This window comes from Diadema setosum, chromosome 7 (genome assembly GCF_964275005.1).
Source record: "Diadema setosum chromosome 7, eeDiaSeto1, whole genome shotgun sequence".
NCBI classification, from domain to species: domain Eukaryota; kingdom Metazoa; phylum Echinodermata; class Echinoidea; order Diadematoida; family Diadematidae; genus Diadema; species Diadema setosum.
Window position 1 is genome coordinate 24,003,609 of NC_092691.1, and position 23,785 is coordinate 24,027,393.

At 36.8% G+C, this 23,785-nt stretch overlaps 1 protein-coding gene across 1 annotated transcript in view; it reads left to right on the plus strand.

Annotated features, from left to right (window-relative positions):
• The window catches only part of LOC140230463 (sodium/potassium/calcium exchanger 2-like), a 103,749-nt gene extending 88,879 nt beyond the window's left edge, over window positions 1-14,870 (plus strand). Inside the window, exons 7-8 of the mRNA XM_072310616.1 lie at window positions 11,797-11,933; window positions 14,252-14,870. Coding sequence (XP_072166717.1) covers window positions 11,797-11,933; window positions 14,252-14,501 — 387 coding nt within the window. The 3' untranslated portion in view covers window positions 14,502-14,870. The remainder of the gene's footprint in view (window positions 1-11,796; window positions 11,934-14,251) is intronic.
• The last annotated feature ends 8,915 nt before the right edge of the window (window positions 14,871-23,785 follow it).

Genomic DNA, 23,785 nt, shown 5'->3' on the forward strand with positions numbered 1-23,785 from the left:
GAACACAATGCCATCAACAATGCGTGGACATGGTTAGTATCACAAGCAACCCCATTAGATGGATGCGCTGTTGACCTAGTTCGGACCCGCACTCTTAACAATTTATTCAGTAGCGTGAAAAGTGAAAGCCATCTGTATTGATTAGCAAGCAGGGGTTGGCACTGTGTCAGAGAATAGGCAACAGTGTAACATGCTCTATCCCCAATCCCACATACATTTGTACCTTAAAGTCTTGATCACCCCCACCTGTTGAAGTCTTGTGTTTTGCATCTCAATATCTAGCCCTGAATGTATACTCCTCAAGACAAATTATACAATTATGTCATGTTTTTCTACATTTTGGCTGCTTTTACTTCCCCACCCTGCAGTCAAGAGCTCAATTCAATTCATTTCAAATTCAATTCAAAATGATTTTATTTTCACATAAAGTAATACAAAGTAATATACATAACGCTTACATGAGTACATAATATTTAAAGAAACTTTGAATCATGTAAGTTTCAACAAACTTGGCATGCTCATGGACATGAATATTCATGTTTCAATGTCAACGATCTTTTTTAAAAATTTAATTTGGTAATTTAAAGTAGGAAGTGATATGTGGAGTGGCAAGATTGTTTTTCTGATATTCACCATCAAAGCTTGCCCTTTTATTTTTTCTTAAACAAATTTTCAACAGGGGTGAGACTGTCTTGGACTGAATGTTCATAGTTCTGACTCCTGCCTTTAAAGATATTGAAGGTTTCCATAGACCTTGATATGTCTGTGGAAATACACCTGGCTCCCATGCACAATGGATTTTGAAAATAGCACATATTGCCTGTGTTGTTGGGGGGTTTTTGTGTGTGTGTGTGTGTGCGTACTTATCAAATAGTCCTTTCTTCTTCGAAGTTGTCACACAATGTTTTGAATTGCCCAACCTACTTACACTTACAAGTTTTCTGATCTTGCTCTTCATCATTCTTTGTTTTTTCTTGTCTATACACAAACATTTCTGAATATTGATAAATATATCCGAAGTGAATTTTCATCATATTATATTCCCAATTACAAATCTGACGAGGGAAGATTTTTGGCAACCAATTTGTGGAATAATTTATGCACAAGCTTGCAGAGGGAACAGCAGTTCCTCTGACTGAAAGCTTTTCTTGTAGTCTTGACAAGTTTTGACATTTTTCCCCTCGCTCTGTCTTTCTCTTTGATGCATAAACAATCACCAGCTTAGCAGCCAAGGATAAGCAAATTTTTGTGACATTTACCAGTAGCATCATGGATTTAAGCTTTATTGAGATTTTCATACTTTCTATTTCTGCTGTAATCTCTCACCTAAGAGTTTGTTTCATCCATTTCCTTCTTTGATGGAGACGCAGAGGTTAAAAATAAATCTAGGTGAAAAGATGTTGAATTTTTTTTTTTTTTTTTGTGCTCATAGGTGGTCTCGTGACACACTGGACGAGAGTGAGATAACTTATTCGTGATGCCTTCTTGTGGTGGGGCGTTATGTTTTTGTTTCGAGGGCGACGCTTTTAAACTGGCGTGTGAACAACGGCAAGAAGAGCAATCTCCCTCCTTCACTGAGTAGAAAAAACAGAAAGAGGAACAAATTGAGTTCCAAAGAAAGCCAAATATCGAGGCTCAACAGGTCATCAGCAATTTATTCATGACTGCTGCCATTACTTATGCAGTGACTTAACATTTATTCGGCGGATTTGCGTTGCCAGGGGGTGCAAGCTGCATTTTTTTCATTAGGCAGTGATGGTCCTGCGTGTAGTGTGTCAGTAGGGGCGTGCGAGGAACAGCGGGTCACAAGGGAATTTGTGGCTTAGAAATGCACAGAGGTGTATGAAGAGTGCGGCCAATGGTGAGGCTCTGTGTTTTGGTTTTGTTTTTTTAATCCTTCTCCTAAAATCCATACAGTTCGTCCATGGTTAATCTGAAGAGAATGAGTCAGACAGGCTGATCAGAGATCGAAAATGGAGATGAGGAAAAATTTCATTTTGTCACATGTGCTCCTATTAATACAACTGTATTTTGAAGCATAGGGAGATCCGTTTCTGTAGGTACATAATAGATCTAACAAAGGCAACCAAATTTATTGCAAAGGCTGTCACATTTACAGGAATATGATTCATTTGAAGTTTGTTTCAGTGGGAAAGATATTTTATTGTTTCAAAGAGGAATTCTATCCTGATATTGCATTGTATGAAAACGGACAAATCAGAAAAGTAGATCAGTATTTTTTTTTTTTTTTAGGGGGGGGGGTGGGGAATTAGACTAACATTAAAAGTTTCCCTTGAAAGTTGACAGGTTGTGCAAAACTTTAACAGGATGGTGCATGTGGATTTGATAGAGATATGAGTTGTGCTGAAACAGTAGAGAACAATGAAAAATGTTTGGATTTCTAGTACAGATTTACAGACAGACCATGCTTCTGTTGGTGTAATTGTGAGAAATGAAAGGGGAGGATGGGGTGGATGTTAATTGTGAATGACTTCATGGTAGATTTTAAATGGGAGATTTCAAGGCGGTGAATGTCTGGGTCTGACTTGTCATGAATGATTCATGATGTAAGAAGCGATAATGAGTAAGGACTCATCATTGTCTATCTTTGTGTCTTCTGTCATTGTGTGATGAGCAATCGTCTGATCTTTAGTGGATCGATGTTCCTGGAAAAGCTCATTATTGCCCAAGTAGATGTTAATCCAAGTTTTCCATCAACTCTAAATAGAGTTTTTTTTTTCTTATATAATGTCATTATGCATTAACCCAATGTGTGCTATTCATCTAGCCCTATACTTAGCTTTGCCAGTCAACATGTCCACTGGCTCATTAGTTTTGCTGACTGATGCAGCTGTCCTAGAACTAACTTATATTGAATGGAAATAATGCAATTATTCTAATTACTCCTGTATCACAACTGTCTGTATATGTTGCACTAGTTATGAGGCAGTTACTTATAACCACATGGGTTGTTCATCGTACACTGAAATGCAGAATTGTGCAAAATTTAATTCACACACTCCACGTCAAGCTGGCAACATGATGACTTATGCATGAGACCTATATTATTGTTTCACGGTCTATTGAGTACGGAGAAGAAGAGGGAATTGAAATTAGATTCCACTGAATTCATATCGTCATCAAAATGGCTGTAAATAACAGGATACATATAATACTCCATCTGACAGTATCTGCTGGTGATTGAATCTCACATTTTTTTTCCCATTTCCAAATTGTGATTTTTTTTTTTTTTTGGTTACGTTATAAAAGCAGTGAATGGATCATAATTATCTATCTGTCTATATATCATATCTATCATTATGCCTCAGCTGAAGAACATGGACTCCAAATAGCAACTTAAATGCATCATTCAACTTTTAATTCAATTCAATTTTTAATATCCACTTATGGATTGGAACACCCTTTGTCAGCCAAAGGTTGAGAGGTCCACAGTGTTAGGTTGAAATACAAACGTTGTACATACAGTATGTGCATACAGCATACAGAGCAGATGAAAAGGAATATATTATATATATATATATGGTTACAAATGACAAAGAATAAAAATACAGTTACATCATCAGATACAACATATGAACTAGGGCATGTAAGAGTGAAATTCAGTCTAGGGAAAGGAAATTGATGTTTCTGAAACTTGGGTGCAAGAGTTGATTTCTTATCATACAGTCAAATATATAAACTTATTGGCCCGAATTCATGAAGGTGGTACAATTGAAACCATGGACAATTTGTATGGAGTGCCAAGTGTTGCACCTATTTCGTTACGAAATCAGTAATTTCGTCGACAAGATGACCATTTCGTTGACAAAATGTTCATTTCGTTAACAAAATGATCATTTCATCGATGTAATGTTGTCATTTCGTTACGAAATGACTGATTTTGTAACAAAATAGGCCATGTGACACTTGGTACTCCATACAAATTGTCTATGGTTAATTGTACCACCTTCGTGAATTCCGGCCATTAAATCAGATTATGTAGGTGTTCTTTAGATATATGTAAAAAAAAAAAGTGTTAAATGGAACATGTCTATTAAGTTATTCCACAGAGGAGCAGCTGTATATACAAAATGTCTCTTACCAATATACCATGAAATGTTCTAGGGCATGTCATATTTCATTGGGAGTCGCCCAGCCTTGTGGAATAAGGCTAAAGTTAATTTATTGCCATGGATATCCTAGTTCTCATGTTTTTCCCATGATGTATTGTTCACATCAATTTGAAATGCTGACAAAGAACACTCCACTTTTTCTCCCCAATTACATGCATTCATCATTTTTGTCCCCGCCGAACGAGTTCGAGCAGGGGACTATGAAACGGGCTCCGTACGTGTGTGTGTCCGTCTGTCCGTCTGTCCGTCTGTCTGTGCGTCCGTGTGTGATCAAAATGTTCAAAATGCTTCTTCTTCGCCATTTCTAACCCAATTTTGATTCTGTTTGCTTTATATGATAGCACTACATGGGAGCTTTGAAACTTGTATACAGAATTTCAGTTGTGACCTTTGACCTTGACCTTTGACCTATATTGTACATTTTGCTTCAAGATGCTACTCCTTCGCCTTTTCTAACCCGATTTTGATTCCGTTTGCTTTATATGATGGCACTAGGTGAGGGCTTCAAAACTTCTACACAGAATTTTGACCTTTGACTTCTTTGACCTTTGACCTTGATTTTTAACCTATATTGTACATTGCCTACAAAATGCTACTCCTTCGCCATTTCTAACCCGATTTCGATTCCGTTTGCTTTATGTGATGGCACTAGGTGAGGGCTTCAAAACTTCTACACAGAATTTTGACCTTTCACTTCTTTGACCTTTGACCTTGATTTTTGACCTATATTGTACATTTTGCTACAAAATGCCACTCCTTCGCCATTTCTAACCCGATTTCAATTCCGTTTGCTTAAAGTGATGGCACTAGGTGAGGGCTTCAAAACTTCTACACAGAATTTTGACCTCTGACTTCTTTGACCTCTGACCTTGATTTTTGACCTGTATTGTACATTTTGCTACCAAATGCTACTCCTTTGCCATTTCTAACCCGATTTCGATTACGTTTGCTCTATGTGATGGCACTAGGTGAGGGCTTCAAAACTTCTACATAGAATTTTGACCTTTGACTTCTTTGACCTTTGACCTTGATCTTTTTACCTACATTGTACATTTTGCTACTAAGTGCTACTTCCGGCGGGGACATATATTACGCACCGCGTAATTTCTACTTTTTCTTGTTTTATCATGAGTTTGAGATTATTGCATAATGCATCACGTATCACTTGTTATGTTACGTTACGTTACGGTTGTTACCTCTGCCAAGGAGGTTACGTTTTTGTCAGCTTTGGTCTGTCTTTCTGTCTGTCTGTTGTTTGTCTGTTTTCATAATGATTTAAAAAGTTGTGAATGGATTTGAATGAAATAAAAAAAAAAAATGTTGATAATAACACAATTAACGGATGATTTAAGTTTTGTATTGATGTGGGTCAGTGTCTCGATCCAGGAATGTTTAATATTTTTCCGGGTTCTTCATCATTAGGAAATAGGGACATTAAACAAACAAGGGAATTAATGCTGCGCATGCTTGAGGTGCGCATACGTACACTGAGTGAATGCTTGAGGCGCAGCAGGAATCTGAGGCAGAAACTCTAGAAAGGAGTCTGTATCAATGGGATATAGGGCCATTTTCAGCATATGCTGTATATGGGTGAAAATGAGTTGTTTGGTTGAGGTCTGCGCTCTCTCTGAGTGCTTTTCTAGTTATTATAGCATTCAGTGCTCTTCTGCAGGTGTATGGAAGAAGCGTTAGACAATGACAGAAACCAGGTAAGACAGTAAACATTGGATGGTGCAGCGATGGTGATGACGCCTTGATAAAATCACAAAATGAGAGTATGAAGTAGCAGGAAGAGTAGCTGTATAGGATATACTGTGAAAAGTGGTTGTAATAACAACACTATAAGCATCATCAGTACTGGAAGTAGAAGTAGTAATAGTTGGAGGCGAAGACACTTTAAACGTTTGCAGCAGTTGCAGGAGTTAGAATCCAGCGGTGCCATTTCTGTTTCAGAGAAAGTCAGAAAGAGGCGGGCAGATCAATAGCTATATAGGCAGAAGGAAAGGGAAAGAATGAGAGCAAGATGGAGGGCGGGGGAGGGGGGGGGGGTGGGGGTGAATGGGAGATTGGACAAGGAAGCACCGAGGCTGGGAACATGAAAATGCCAAGTGTAATAACTGCTGGCGAGAAAAAACTACTCTCTAAGCACTGTCACCTGCTAGAGTGTTTTTCTTGGCTGCTCGGGACCGCTCTGAAAACAGGGTACTCATATCTATTGATCAACACACTCCTTCCAAAGGGAGACATCTTGAGGATGTCCTGGGTAAACACATATTACTTCTTGTTTGCCTGCGAGAATCACACCGAAAAAATGATTGGAAGTCCGCTCACACCCTCTGTCTATTCAAAGTTCTGAAGAGCTCATAGATTACAAGTCCATTGAGAGTGGGTGAGAGAGACCAATGTGAACCAAGCAAAAGTTATTCTACCCTTTCTGGTATGAGGAAAGCAGGGGGGGGGGGGGAGGAGATTGGAGATAGTCTTGTGATCAACAAATCTGTCCACCATATGTCTACATGATATAAGGGGCATTTACGTAGCAAAAAAGACTGGAATGGGACCAACTGGAATTTTTTCGATGTACCATTCAAACTGCCAGAAAAAACAAGACACTTTCCGGGATTTTGGCAGGAAATACGCAGGCATGAGAAAGAAGCATGCATGCGCAACTTATTACTGTTTTTGTAGGCAGGTAGATGGGCAAGAAATACTGTATATGCCATATACTGTATAAGCTGTTATTTTCGCGAGGGTATAATTTTTGCGAATTTTGCAAATTACAGTTGGATTGCGAATTTAACAACACGCAAAATTGTCTCCATGCGCTTTGTTAATAGAGCATTAATGTAAGCGTCGGCGTCGATTTGCGAAAACACCATCTCGCGAAAATGTCTATGACCTCGTCATTTGCGAAAATATCTGTGCGCGAAAATAACGGCGTATACAGTATTTAGCTAGTCTAAATTTTTGCAAATCAGGACTTCCTGGTGATTTTGCAAGTGGCTAAATTCGCGATCACGGAGCAATGGACTGAATGGGGAAATGTGTACGTGTGGGTCACATTTATATTAGGATCAGATTCGTTATTTTCATGTGTGTGTAATTTCCGGAATAGCACCTGACTCGCAAAATTTGTGAAAATAAAAACCTCACAAAATATTCGGCATATACTGTACCCCACTCAAAAGGCGGATGTCACGATACCAAGAACTGAAATAAAACTGGAGAGCTGAGGAGCAAGCATCTACAGAGGCAAGAAATCAAAAAACAAGAAATGGAATGAAACTGTGGAGTTTTAAAAAGCTTCACTCCTGAGTAGGGTTTTTCAGTTCCTGTTTTTCGCTCACACACCGGTAATTGCTTAGCAACTTCCGATGAAAGACGTGAAAAAAAAAAAAAGAGAGAGAGAAAAACTTAGATGTTCAAAAAACTATGGTTTTTCATTGCCCCTGTGAATGCCCTCAAAGTTGCAGATAGCATCATTCTTTCACTTCTTGTATTGTCATGTCACATGTATGTACCCTACTTTTGTAGCATAGTGCTCTTGCAACCAACAGGTTTGTGGAGATAAGAGCATGTTGGAACTGTCCATTTTGGAAATATATCAGCAATATGATGGATTATTTTTCAGTCCATATATATATATATATATATATATATATCATTGATATAGAAGGTGGTAATGATTTGACTTTGACATAATTGATGAGAATGATGACAGTGATGACAGGTCTTGCCTGCTTGTCTATTCTGCATTGATCTATAGGAATGGTGTCAATTGAATTGGATGACTGGTTTTGACAATAATTTATGGCAATAAGTATAGTCGACAAAAAAGCTACTGTTTTCCTGAGGGCATTGAGAAATGTATCATTCACTTCAAGAAGACAAATTTGATTAATGCATTAGCGGTAGGCTTCATTTCCTGAGGATATCACGCTTCTCAGAAGTCTTCAAAATATTACATCACATATTGTGGAAAGACTCTGTGTGGGATCTCCCCCTGGCAGCCCCTTACTCTTCCCCCCCCCCCCAATCCTCATTAGTCTGGAGAAACTTCTGGCAACAATTTGCCATGTTGGTGCCCATGCAGCGAGCATCAATAATGCAAAAACTTTAAAGAAATGGTGCGCATTATTCATGATGGGTACTTTGATTTCTTCTGTATGTATGATGGCATCGGTTGCCATTAACTTCCTGTAATGTTTGCTCGCGCTCCCAAAACTTCCCACGGAGCGGGAATGTGTTCGAGCAGCCAGTTGTGCGCCTGTAATTGATGAGGCCCACCCCCACTCGTAGGAGGGTAGATCTGGGGCGCACGAGACTTGATCTCACTGGGACCCGTTTTTAGCAGCGCATCGCCGTGGCGACAGCCAATTGGCTTGCGAGGTTTTTGGCTGGTTTTTGGCCATAGTAGGTGCCATTACCACAGGTATTATCCAGTGAGGTGGTGTTCTCAAGCGACAAAGATCCCGGCGTGATTTCTCTCCTCTTTCTGCCTTCCGTCCTACTTCTAAAGCGTGGCTCTTTGCCCTTTGACCTTTGCCCCGAACGGTACATGTCATTACTTGTTCGTCCATCTTAGTGATATCAGTATGTGCTATCTGTGAGAAATAGTCTTCTACTTCCATTTGATACCACACAAGGTCTTCATATCTGCAATCCAAATCTGCAGAGTAAAATACATATTTTAGTGAAACATATGATATACCTGTCATATGAAGAAGGCCTATTCTTCTCTTTATTGTTCCTCTTCCTGTTTTGTTTGTTGGTTTTTGTTGTTGTTTTTTTTTTGGGGGGGGAGGGGGGCTAGGTTTGCTCTCTGTCAACCTGTTGTTTGTCTATCTGTCTATTTCTATACTCATCTCTCTTTTCTGTTCTTGTTTCTGCACTGTGTAAATGCTTGATTGATTATAGATACATATATGTATATATATATATATATATATATATATATATATATATATATATTCCTCTTTTAAACTCAACAGTTCTATGAATCCTGTTGTCTAGAAGTGATGCTTTCCAATTTTTTTTCTTTTTTCTTTTTCTTTTTTTTGAGCTGTACGTGCAAGCATGTGCTTCAGAGTATAATATATATTGAGTTAAACACTACTGTCCTCATGTACGATTTTCTCTGCTCTATAGTCCTTTTACTTTTCATTGTTTAATTTCACTCTCTTCTTATCATCGACATCGCGGTGGGTGTGGTCGCTATTCCATCTTTACCGGAAAGAGACAATACCTTTAAGATGCTTCACCACGGACAAGATAACATCAAATTCTCTGATGCACCGAGAACATCCCGCAGTTTCTCCTTGCTATCACAATTATTTCAATCCACCCCTGTTTTCTCCTTTCAGTACCTCCGAGAGCCAAGCCTGCTGCTCAGATCGACGTATTCATTCTCTGAGGAGTAAAAGAGGCATATTCTGCAACATCATTGCCATTTTGACTCAATCACGCACATTTTCATAATCGTATGGAGCTCATTTAGCACAAATCATGTATGAGAGCACCGTTGATTGCACTGTTGCCATGGCAGTCAATTTTTTGAGCACACATCCTTGCGATATCGACTCTGGGCCGGGGCTGAATTATGGAAATTGATCTATTGAGAATGAAAGTCAGCTTTCACATTTTGATGATGGATGCTCCTAGTCTTGGCCCAAGGCTTTTGATGGATTTCCAGTTTAGGGTAGATACAGTGCACAGTGGCTCAAGACAGAGACAATCTTATTTAGGAAGGTAGTTTTGTGCAATGCTGTCACCTATCATTTGAAAACAGCAAACAGACTTCTAATGTATGAAGTTGTTACATAATCAGATGTAGCAATGACAGATGTGGACTGGGTACAGACATGTTGCATGAGTGGGTCCCTCCATTTTTATTTATTTATATTTTGTACAGAATATTATGTACAGTCAAACCTGTCTTTAGCAGCTACCCAAGGGAGGAGAAAAAAAGTGGCTGTTATAGACAGGTGGCTGCTATAAACAGGTTCTTCAACATGTTTTTATAGTGGAGGTAATTGTTTTTAGTAGTCGTATACGGCAGCTTTAGGTGGCCACTAGACAGTTTTGACTGCATATACATGTCTGTGTGTTAGTGCGTGTGGGGGGTAATCTTTAATAGATATGAACATAATGTCATTTTTGCTGTTTGTACATTATTCAGCTGCATGTTGGATTTCAATATATTGCATTGTATGTTCTGTTGAAATAATGAAAATAAAGTTTTAATTGAATTGGGTATGCATTTACATAGACCTAGAAATATGTCGACCATCCACATAAGAGCATACACTCCTACATACACATAAACATTAGTTTGTGTGCTGTTTTTATTCCATATATATATATATATCCACTTCTCTGTTACAAAACATTTGTCAGCGGTGGTACAAAGGAGTGTAGGCTTCCGTCAGGAGGCTGATTGAACTGTAGCCTGCTGTACTTGTAAGCAGAAAATCTTCACACCTCAAAGCCGGCACCATGATAACACAACCTGACACCGCAACGGGCTTGCTCGATCTCTTTTCTCTCTCCTACCTCCCTCGTTATATATTCTATCATCAATGGAATTTAGCCATGAATTATGAACCACGTCCATTATTTTCGCAGATTAGATGTATATGAGTAGAATATTGCTTGGCAGTGAAATAAATGGATATCGGAAATATGATGTCAAAATTATTTGCTAACTTTTCTCTCATCACAATGTAAATCCTTTATAGCATTGTGCTTGCTTTTTTTTGTAGGAAAATGTACAGAATTGTAATAATTCCATTCTTTCTGAAATTAATGAAAGGCAGAAGAAAGACACCTGACAAATTTGATTGATGCAGTTTTTCAGGCACCTAATCAAGTCATCTGCGTGTTTGGCAGAAGCACTATGCTAGCTAGTAAATGAATGCGTGTCTAGCCCAAGCTAGGTGTGGTTTGAATGTTTTCGTTCGCTAAGGCTGAGTACTGCGTAAGGGCTACTTTTGCATTAGGAGTACATAATTGTTTGCAATAGTGTAAGACATATTGCATACACCATTTGTACCATATCTGAAACAAAATGAAGGTGTGGTGATGTCATAAATTTCCCATGTAAAGTTCATGATCAAATGAGGGAAGTATTCCTTGAACACCCATGAAAAACATTAAATGACACATTTAAACAATTATACATTCTGATATCAAAACAATGCATACACACACAAACACATACATTCATATACATGTACCTATACTAAGACATAAATATCAACATATACATATCTATGTATGCATACATAAACACATCATTCTGTCTACTGTAAAAGTGGATATTTTCGCGCTGGGTAAGATGAGTTTCGCATGTCTTTAATTCCACGAAATCAAGACATCAACTACTGCCACATAATATGGCAAGCAAAAAAATTTGTGTGTTTTTATTTTCGTGCTAGTTTCTGGTTGCGCGAAATGCACCAAAATTTCAACATCATGAAAATTTCCACTTTTACAGTATTAATGTTTAGGGCGATGTACGTTGTAAAAATGCCAAAATTCATTCATACATGCTGGTGCATGTTTGAATTGGTCCATCATGTATTGTATGTTGCATAGCATTTTTCTCAGAGTGATGAGGAATGTGATCTTGACCGCTGGACTCTAATCTCTTGTTTTCCATCAGGTGATGGGCATCACCATCCTCGCTGCGGGAACCAGCATCCCGGATCTCATCACCAGCGTCATCGTCGCCAGGAAGGGTCTCGGGGACATGGCGGTCTCCAGTTCTGTGGGCAGCAATATCTTTGACATTACAGTCGGGTAAGAGAAGCTGCACTGCTTGCTAGCTGGCATTACACATACAGAGAGCGAGAGAGAAAAAAACAAATCTTCTCCGCATATGTTTTGCCTCCGTTGAAGAGTAGAAACATAAAACAGAGTGGTGAAAGTTTTGTTTTGTGAAGAGTACATGTGCATTAATAGAGTTTTATGGAATTTATCAATTTCACATATTTCATGAAAAAATTATGTCACTTACAATCGCACATTCAAATGAACTGACGTGAGGATTTCATCTCACCAAAACTCTCCAATTGGCTCATTGTTTATGAAATAGTCTTCTTTTTTAATAATACGGATAGGAAATATTGCATTCATTACATCAAAAGATCTTTGAGTTAAGTGATCTAGCCTTAGTGGCAGTTTACAAGAGTTTTGGGAGTATGCCGAATCAGTGACAAAAATATTATTCTCATGATATTTTATATATTAACCAGGGTTAACTTTTTAATCAGTTTTCACATTTTTGCCACCTTTTATCAGGGTCACTTTGACTTGATTTTGATTTGATTTGATTTTATTGTTCCACATCTCAAACATGAATACCATGTTACAATCGATGGAACATGAGAATAGACACAGTGTAATTAAAAGAGAAGACACATTTACAAACATGAAATGTGCACTGAAGAGCAAAGCTTGTATTGTACAGGTCCCTAGGTGAAAATGGTAGTCTTATTAAAGGGGCATTCCAGACGATTTTCATAATTACACATCAAGTAGTACATAAATCAATGTCTCCATGTATAGATTTGTAGAATTTATTGTTGTCCTTGAGCAGAGAAACAATACTCTGAAAAATCTTAAACGAATTACACTGAACAATGTTGATGACGTAGAAGCCTCACATATTTTAGCAATGTAGCAGTGTAATTCCATTACAATACCACTTGCTTAACAAGTTCACCTGTGTAGAATGTATGCATGCCATCTTCTTTTGTTCTGCTTCCTTGAGCCCCAACTCTCGCATTCTTATGGTGAGGCTGCCATGTCATCGTCCTTGTTCATTGCAATTTGTTGTAAATTTTGAGAACATTCTTATTCCTCAACCCAATCACTACATATTCTGAAACTCTGTACTCGGTATAACTAATTTATAGTTGTTCAAATGTAAAAGTCTGAAAATCATCCGGAGGTCCCCTTTAAGCAAACAACCTACCTAATAATGAAAACCATAAAATGAAGGAGTGGGACGTAAAGGAAAAGAGAGTAAAAGAGCAAGAGAAACAAACAACGAAAATACTTAAGAAAATCCCAAGATAGCCACCTGTGATACACTTACAAGATTCCTCGACTATTTGTTTGTGATACCTCAGCCATTTCAGAACCGATTTTCATCAAATAAATTTTGAATTCCTCTTGGAATTATGTGCTCTGTCATATTTTATAAGAAATTTCTCATTATCTCATGAAATCACCATCAAGAAACATTGGAAACCTCAAACTCAATCTCAACGGAAACTGTACCCATCCCTTTAAGTCACTGCCCTGATCTTTAGACGGTAGAATGATCATTTAACCCTGACTGCGCTTTGTTCAACAATTAGCACAGATGTCCAGAAATGGACATCTGTGGGCAATGAAGAGAGATAACCATATTCCCTTGATCTAATTGCATCACTATGGTGTTTCTGTGTAATATGACTGAGAGTCATTTTGCAACATCCGAGTGGGCTTGCTTACTTTACAAATAGGTCAGGATTGGTTGCATTACTGAATGCTGATGAAAATGCTTGGCAAATTAAGCTGAGTGCCTGAGGATGTGGAGATCTCAAATGATGTTTAAAATAAATGAGAGAAAGAGGCTCACATACTTCAATGCCCCTTGTTTTGGCCTAGTTTAGATTACCAATGCAGTACAGAAACTGTCAGCAGCGGAGAAGCTGCTTTTCAGCAAGACCATAAATTCAAATAATATATTAAGATGGAAGTAACATACAGATGAGATAGATGTGGTTTGACCAACTCAATTTTTGTTTTAACAGTCATGCCAACTCGTGGCGTTTTTGCATAAGCACTCATAAACTGCATGATAACTTTAGAGTGAAAGGCTTCCAGAGTTTCTCAGCCAGGTCAAAGTTATCATTCAAGTATTAAGGTAATGTTGCTGTACTTCATGTGTTTCATCTGTGTTGGACAGAGGCAGGTTGCATAGATGGATAATTGTTACATGGCATCACTAAATTCATTTATTTTTTTTTTACACTTAACAGTGACAAAAATTGAGAGCTTGTTCTCTCGACTGAGATTTTGATGAGTCTCTTATTCACTTTCTTATCCATTAATCCACCCCAATGCAGACTTCCAATGCCCTGGTTGCTATGGAGCATCATCAATGGGGGCCAGGCTGCGACGGTGGACAGCAAGGGGCTCTTCTGCTCCATCCTCCTCCTCTTTGGGATGCTCCTACTGGTCATCATCACCATCGCGGCCAACAGGTGGCGCATGACCAAAATGATGGGCGGCTGCATGTTCCTTCTCTACATTGCCTTCCTCACCATCACACTCCTCATCCTCTTCAACTTCGTGCCCTGTGTCATCGGCTCGTAGGTTGGGTTCTATAACCCCCCGCCGAGAATCCCTGCGGCTTCGTCGAATGCACCTGCATGGGAAGACGCCATCGTATATCTGGGATGACGCACGATCAGAGGTTGTTCTCGCCCACGGAGAAAAAACATTCCCGATAAGGCGAATATCGCAGTTTAACACAGGGGAATCGTCGATGACACGCCTATGTGCGTATCCCGCTGGCTAACCAACCACGGACAGCCATCTTTCCCATCATGATACTCCTCCTCCTCTTCCACACCCGTCTGTGATGATGACGCTTCTTCTTCTGCTTCATGTATGTGGATGCAATGGTTTTAGGATTCACCCGTTCTCATCGGTGGTGTCACCGCCCGTAGGAACCCAGAGCGAGCTGGAAATTGTAGTCGAGAATTGCTCTCTCCCATCTCATTCTCCTTCCTTCCTTCCTTCCGTCTATCCTTCCTTCCCTCCTTGAGGTGTCTCCTCGGACTTTTCATGCACAGCTTTCAGGCATGAGACATTCATACCATGCAAACTGGACCTCATTCAGGGAGAGTGAAACCAGCCCTCCTTGACTGCTGCTAGTGGGGCAAACTTGAGTGCAAGTGGTGATACCTTTATGTCAAAGAGCTCTACCCAGAGATGCTCTCGCTCTCGGGGAACAACAACAAAAAAAGTTTCTCTCGCTTTGCACAAAGCAAGTGGAAGTTATTCTTACCAAGATCAAAGGTATACCGCAAATGAATATTATGAAAAAAAATGTGGACAAATTTATAGTTTTGTAGTATATGTCTGAGTTGTGAATGTGAATGTGAATGTGTGAGTGGGTGTGCATTTGTGTGTGTGTGTTTGTGTGTGAGTGAGCAGAAGCTGTACACTTTGTGTGCAAATACTTTCCAGCTGAGCAAGAAGACATGTTGCAAATTTTGTGTGTTTAGCAGCAGGTGAGCAGAGAACTTTGAACCAATGCTCGTGCTCTACCCAATGCTGGTAATGTTGAATTGAAAATACAATGTCGGGCTGGCTGTGTGTGTGCTTGTGTGTGTGTGTGTGTGTGTGTGTGTGTGTGTGTGTGCATGTGTGTATGTGTGTGTGTTTGCCTTTGACTGCGTAATGTAGAAGGATGCGATTATTTAACAAGGCTGAGATGCAATATTCGTTTTCATCCATATTTTGCTGTTTTAAGTGCATTATCACACTGAGATTTGTTCACTCTGCCGTTTACATCCTAGATAAGTAGAGAAAAATTGAGGAAAGAACTTTGACTTTATTGTAATGTATGTACAAAGGTGGTGTTTGTCAGTGTCTCAAGAAGTGGTGTGTTATTTAGTTTGCACTGTGTGGTTCATTCCTGACAGGGAGATTCCAAGGAGATTAGTCACACATATGGATGGACAACTGTAATGTTTTGTCCAGTTGAAACCTTTCAGTTTCTTTAATACACTGTCACCTTTCTATTCATGATACAGGTGTGTGGTTTGGGGGGTTTCAAATAGAAATTGTGAATTTTCAATTATGCAAGAGACCTCTTTGTCTTCAGTAGTTGATTTATCAAAAATTTCTGAGGGAAATATGCAAATTTTATTAGTTCATTAACATTTAGGTTGATTCCAGTTATGCTTGCTGTAAGTGAAAGTAAAGTGGGGATGGGGGGTGGGGTGGGTGGGGAGTTTCAGGATATTCAAGCACTAAAAGAAGTGAGTCAACCTGATTTATTGTGAATGAAATGGTTTAATAGTGCAATATGTCTGAAGAAAAAGGTATAGCAGAATGTGGAGATATATACCAAAACACCAACAATCCAAACCAAATGGTAAAGCATTGGTGTAGAAAATGCTACATAAGACATACTACAGATGTATATGTTTGCATGCAATATCTTAATATGTAATTATATCATTTATTAAAGTGAAACCCTGCTCTAGTTTCAGATGATACTAATTATTGAGGCAAAGTCAAACCAACAGAATAAAATGATACAAATTTCCTCAATATTGTCAGAAAGTATTTAGCAAAAAGTTTTTGAATTGTCAATTTTTATGTGTTCAAAAACAGAACAGAGATACCAGTTACAGCCACATATGCAAAATGATTTATGTGTGGATGTGATATCTTTTACTTGGTCTGTACGTGATAATTGAATGAATATCATATCTTTTGTTTAGAATTCATCAACCACAACACCTTTTCCTTCAAAAATCTTCACTGCTTAATTTAGAGCAACTCTACAAACATTTTGCAGTGAAGTATATGTATTGATAGTTTCCCCCAAACCATAATGAAACTTTGAAATTCCGTAACTCTCTCATCTTATATCTGATTATATCGAAACTGCTAGTATTGTTAGTTGATTTTGCTCTGAAACATAAAGAGGAGTGGAATAACACCCTACGTTTTTAATGGTCGTCTATAATGGGCCAAATCTTGACTGCATGGAAACATAGACTGGAGAGTAATGTTCGGCACTTGGATTAAATACTTCAGCAAGCTGAAGTTTGTCTTGCAGTGAAATTAGCCATCATTGATCTTGATATATGTTACTTATCAGATACAAGAGTTTTACTGCAAATGTACGGCTATCGAAGTACACCAGCATACTCAGTGTTGTAATTTGTCACGGGTTTGTACACAAGGTTAACATTTTGGTGTATCTCATGAGTGATTAGAATGTGACTATGAAAAGAAAAGATTGTCTGAAATAGCATACCAAAACCAAAAGCATATACAGTGCTCACCTTTAGAGGTTTAATCAAAACCAAAAACCCTGAACCTTTACTTGCTGAAGTCTTGTCTGTTAATATCACAATCCTGTTCATTGTGCATTAGTTTGTTTTTGAGGCTGTGCTAACAAAGAGTATATATATTTTTTATTAACTACAAGAGTGCTATATCATACAAAGTCTATCAGAGTGTGTTTGTCACGTTAGTTTGTTTGTGCAAGCATTTCATTTGTCTTTCCTACAATTCAATCTGCTGTGCTGCAGAACTTAGATATTCACCCAGCTAGCCTCGAGCCGTCGAAACTTTTGAGTTCGAATGATGTTGAAGTTTTTCATGTGTGGCTGATACAAAGGTACCTTAGAGCGCTGAACCGTACCATAACAATGTTTGAGTGTCAAAAGATATTGTATTGTGACATGAAACTTCATTTTTTTTTCATTGTTGGACACAAATCTGTAGGCTGATTAATATGTTTTATTGAAAAAAGAGCCTTTTTTTTTATATCATGGCTGTACCAAAAGCTATCTTCCTTTGTTTCCATCCTCTGCTGAAAAAGAAAGAAAGAAAAAAAATTAACAACAAACAAACAAAAATATAAACCAAGCAAAAAGTGAAATATAAATATTCAAGACAATGGCATGCATATAGAGACATATATAAAGGCCCATGGGCATTCATTCGTTTTTTTTTTTCTATTTTCAATCCAGCATCCATACCAAACAGAGAGGCGTGAACTACTGCTCTTAGGATCATATATTCCCATTGAACAAGCACACATTGTGAAACTCATGGTAACAAATTTTGGGACCACTGTACAGCAGCCAATAAGGTCAATCACAGTATGGCTACTGCACATCATGATAGCTTTTAACTGTAGAATACATTATGTGAAGTTTAGCTAATAAATACACTCATTTCTTTTTTTTAGGGTGATGTAATCAATATGATGATATTTTTGTAATACAGTAGGTAATTCAAAAGACATATGAACATGATTTTGTGCTGAAAAGACATAGGGATAGTGTGGTGATTCATCTTTGTCTTTATGGCATCATAGTATAACTCCAATACATATGTTATTATCATTATCATTATGTTTAATATTATATCAATATTATTGTGATAATGATGATGATAAGAACAGTGATTGTTTTTATTATCATTATTGCATATCCGCGTTGTGTGTCCTTTTCTAAACATATTGAAGGCCAACTAGCTTTCTGTTAAAAAAAAAAAATATCACTTAAATTACAAGAACTGTATGGCTGCTTATAGATTTATATGAAATGTTCACTAGACAATATTCAGCATTATAATAGACATTGAGGCTAAGTAAGCATCTGCAAAAAAAAGAAAGAAATATTGTTGTAGGAAACTGAGAGAAAATTGATGACAAATTACACTTCCTCCTTTTTAGCCATGTTTGAAAATCTCATTCTTCCCTCTATACCTCCAGGTACATTATCATATTATATTATCATATCCATTACCAGTTTTATTGTTGTTATTATCATCACTTCTTTTTTAGTGTATTTTCCTCGTACTCTTCTTCTTTCATCATCGCCTCTTCTCCTTTATCCTCTTCCTCCTCCTCCGCCCTTTTTCTTTTTTTTTCCCCCAACAGATGCTATACTGTCTGTATTACTGTTAGGTCATTTTCACTGTTGAGGTGAGAACTGTTTGATACCATTTACAGACTATTCAAGACTTGTATGTTCTATGCAGATGTAAAGTGTTGTTTCTGCTGTCGTCGTTTGTTATTCTGCTTTGAAGTGTCATGTTACCACTGCGATGCTTTTAGGTTTTATCCCCCCCCCCCCCCCCGTGATATTGTCTGTGGTAATTGCATTGTTTTGTTAATTAAGGGCTGAATTATTGATAGCTGGAAACTTTCATTTTGACAAACTTTAATTTCTGCAGATCTTTCTTAAGTATTGCTGTGCCATACATTCTCTTTTATGGCCATTAGGTTCACGTGCAAATTATGGTAATATATTACCTCATGCAGGGTAGAAATACTATAACAAATCAGTATACCCAGTATACTTCATATTTATTCTCAACTCTATACTCAACAGTAATATAGTGGAATGATAAAAGTACATATATATATCTACTATGGTCAAATATATTGAACATACATGAATATATAAGTTAACTACGTGACATGTCAGAGTGTATGAGTGTGGCAATTTGAATTTATCAAAGTTTGATCTTGTGTTCTCGTACTCGACGAATATTACTGCAAGCATTTCTGCCTACTCATTTTAATAGCCTATGATAATGTCCTATCCAGTTTACAGACTTACAGAATTTGTGCATGCATGATTACATGTTGACATGTAAGACTGTACTGCTTAATTATACTTCTCTTTGAGTATCATTATACCGCGACCAGGGTTTGGTGGTTTCTTTGAATTGTCAAAGTTGAGGGAAGTCATTCTATGCATGTTTAATATAATCAATATGGACCAGAGACTGTTTAGGCAAAAGGGTGAGTACACTACCACCCTTCTACACCACAACCTCAAACAAACACAGTATAATGACACAAATTCATTATTGTGAGGAACATGGCTCACATTATAATTGGAACACCTATTAGATCACAGTTGACTGAGAAGAATAAACAAGCATTTAAATTGACAAATATTTATTTCAAATAGCTTTTGCGTATCCACACAGGTAAAAAAAGAAAGAAAAAAAAAATGACCTGTCTTTAGCAACAGATAAAGGAAAAAATATTCAAGAATGTTGCTGGAAATAAAAAATGTGTTATTTTCTAATCTGTACAAGACCTTCAATATGGTTCCATTATGAAAATAATATTATGCACTTCTGAAGGTAGACAAAATCAAGAAAAGGGGATGAAGACGTATAAAGCAGTTCTAATGTAGATATGAAATAATTTGCTCAATTGGAATTGCAATTAGGAAGATAGGCCATAATTATGAAAGTGTTGAAAAAATGACAATGAAAAAATGAATTGAAAATGAAAGCATTTTGGTCTATTAGTATATTTTATAGCAGAAACAAAAGAATTTTTCCCGACAAAGCCCTTTCCATCTCTAAAAAGTAAGATTCAGGTGTCTCTTGACTACTTTTGGAGACCAGTTATTCTACATTTGACAAGTCATTTCCAGATATTGAACATTTTGACCAAAAAAACAAAAAACAAAAACCCAATAATCTATTTATCATTTTTCACCAAATGTAATTCAGATTGTGTTTCTCTGATGACATGAGATTGCACTGCGACAGTTTTAAAGTGACATTGATCCATGATTTATCATATGTTAATGATATATTGGAGATAGAGAAGTAAAAGGGGTATAATATAAAAGGTACATAAAAAATGAAGCATATTGTAACTTTTAGTAACAGAGTTGCACTTGTTTTGGCTTTCGTTTGTGTGTATTCGGCTTCAAGTGTAGATTGAGTAAGACGTGTGCTATCTTAGCCGAGTGTGTGTTACCTTGAACAACAAAATTATATTTTCTTATATTTTCAGCTACGAGCTTTGAGATGATTTGTGCAATTCGTTTGTAGGACTTTTTATTTTGAATTTAAAAGAGTTATTCTGTGGTTTTTATGTGCAAAATATTGATTGTTTACAAAATGTATATATTCTTGATTGAAAACTGTTGATTTAGCAGAACAGTTATTCAATGTAACTTTTACAAAATAACTTTATTACATGCAAATACATTGCTATGAATAGATATGAACATATATTTAAGATTATTCTATACATGATGATATACTGGACTTTGCTTTTCTTACTCATAGACATTGTGAGCTTATTAATTAAAGTTTTTCTCCATATGCTTACAATTATATGAATATATACATATATATATATATATATATATGTCTGAATTATAATGTGTACCTGACAAATGGAATGAATGACAGATTGACTTTGCAGAGCGTTTCTCAACAATTAACTTGTAAGCTTACGGACTGGTTATTGGTAGCGTTTAAGTGGATTAATTTACATCAAAAGATAACCACAGTGATTGATTATAGGACTTGATGTTATATGTTATGTAACATACTTAATATGTAGTGGATTACAAGAGACTGACCTTTGACTTTTGACCTTCTCATGTGCTGTGTGAAGCAAGCTGAGATATATTAGAACTGCAATAAACTCTAAACTCTTCAAATCAAGTTTCTTTGCATTCCATGGTATGATGCTTTGTTGTTTTGTAAAAAGATGTTTAATACTCTCACACACACACACACACACACACATATGCACATGATATGTATGTATGTATATATATATATATATATATATATATATATATATATATATATATATATATATGTACATATATATATATATATACATATATGTACATATATATATATATATATATATATATATATATATATATATACATATATATATATATATATATATATATATATATATATGTTGATTAGGTAATCCACGTGTTGGCAAGATAAAAAGATAAGTAACAAAACTGGAAGAAAGTTCATGCTGTATCACCAACGGTTTATTTCTGCACACAAATTTTTGAGCGTCTCGCCGCCCTTTCTCAAGTGTTGATACTGAGAGAACAATAACAAAATTAAGCCATAACAATATGTTGCAACCGTGTTGCCAAGGATGCGCGCTTTAACGCATCAATGCTAGGCATCCTATGCAACCAGCGCGCATCCAGTTTTGTTCCAGTTTTGTTACTTATATATATATATATATATATATATATATATATATATATATATATATATATATATATAGCAATAATAATGTCACAATAGAGGAATGCATTAAATGCCAATTGCCTTGATTTTAATGCATTCCTCTATTGTGACATTATTATTGCTATTTCTAGAACTGCCAATATGCGGGGCAAAAAAAAAAAAAATATATATATATATATATAAGCAAAATTTCTTGCACCTATCATATATGATACAGATTATATATATATATATATATAATCTGTATCATATATGATAGGTGCAAGAAATTTTGCTTGAACAGGGTAACTGAGGTGGCAGCATCATGTAGGGCTATGCGTAAGAAATCAGTAGGTATCACATATGTGTGTATATGTGTATATATATGTTTATATATATTTTTTTATATACATACATATATATGTATATATATTCTTGTATGGATAGATAGACAGATAAAAAAATGCATCATATAATACTTACAATAAAATCTGTCTATTGCAATAAAGAATGAGAAATGAATAATGACCTGTACAGAAAGGTAACCACTATGGGCAGCTGGCTGCAGGTTAGATTTTGTTCTGTGCTACAATTGGAAACAATGACTGTTCAACATTTTTTTCGTTGTTACCAGCAAATAGCATAAGTAAAAAAAGAAATTGATTATTTCCCAACTTCTTTTGTTAACATTTTAATATCCCTCAACCACCCACCCTCCCCCCCCCCCCAAAAAAAAGGAGACTAGATATGCATGAGTCAGAAGAAATGGATCATATTCATCATATTTCTGTTTCTCTCATTTAGATCTTCCACAGGAAATGCTCATTTGTGTATTCAAACCACATTCGCACACGATCAGGATATGCAAACAGGATAACAAAACTTACTCTGTCCCTGGCAATCATAGTTAGAGCAGATGATAGACAGTTATGACATCCAAGTCTGTAAACAGCAATGATTAATGTCATCAAGTTTCTTCTGTTTTATTTTTCCTGCTATGTTGTCATAGTGATAGCTTTCAGCACGAGTCAGTTCAACAAGCAGATGGTTATTCCCATCAGACACCACAAACTATGAAATTGAGAAAACATTGTAACCTGACATTACATTAATTGCTTTAGAGTGAACTTTGCTGGAAAGAACACAGTGTGAAACAGTGTTGAATTGGAAACACAGTGTCCCACAGTGTGCTCACAGTGTGTTCATAGAGTTGACTATGTGAACATCACACTGAACACATTGTTAGACATGATGTTCTTTTCCCCAGGGTTATAAAGTCTACCAAGTGATACTTACAAAATATTTCAATAACATGTTAGTAGCTGCATTCACCCACAGGAGTAAACGGATTTTGCATCACAGTGCAAAAATCAATTTTATTTGCCACAGGAATTGAAATGTGCAGACCTGCTGTATAGCAAGTTGCTTTATGGGATAAAACAGAAAACATTGTCAAAGTCTTGGTGTGCTGTGAAAACACACACCACGCAGGCAAAATTATCGCAATATTTTAAAAAGATACAAACAAATCTTGGGGGACTTTGTGTCTAAACACACTAATTTTTAACAGGATTTACATCACATTGCAAAATCAATATATTAAAAAAACATTAATTTCAGGTGCATGTGAATGTGACTATTCAACATGGTTGTAAAGATCACCTGCCCCTCCCCCAACACACCTTTTTTTTTGATCATCAAAAAATTAATAGATAAACACATGTAGATCAAAAAATGGGAAAAAAATGGCATCGCTTGCTGTGGGACAAATATCACCCTTGGATCTCAGCAATGGCAGAATGAGTTCAGAAGAACGCAAATCACATCTTTTTAATAAGATGCCTATGAAATGCGTACATGCATTTATA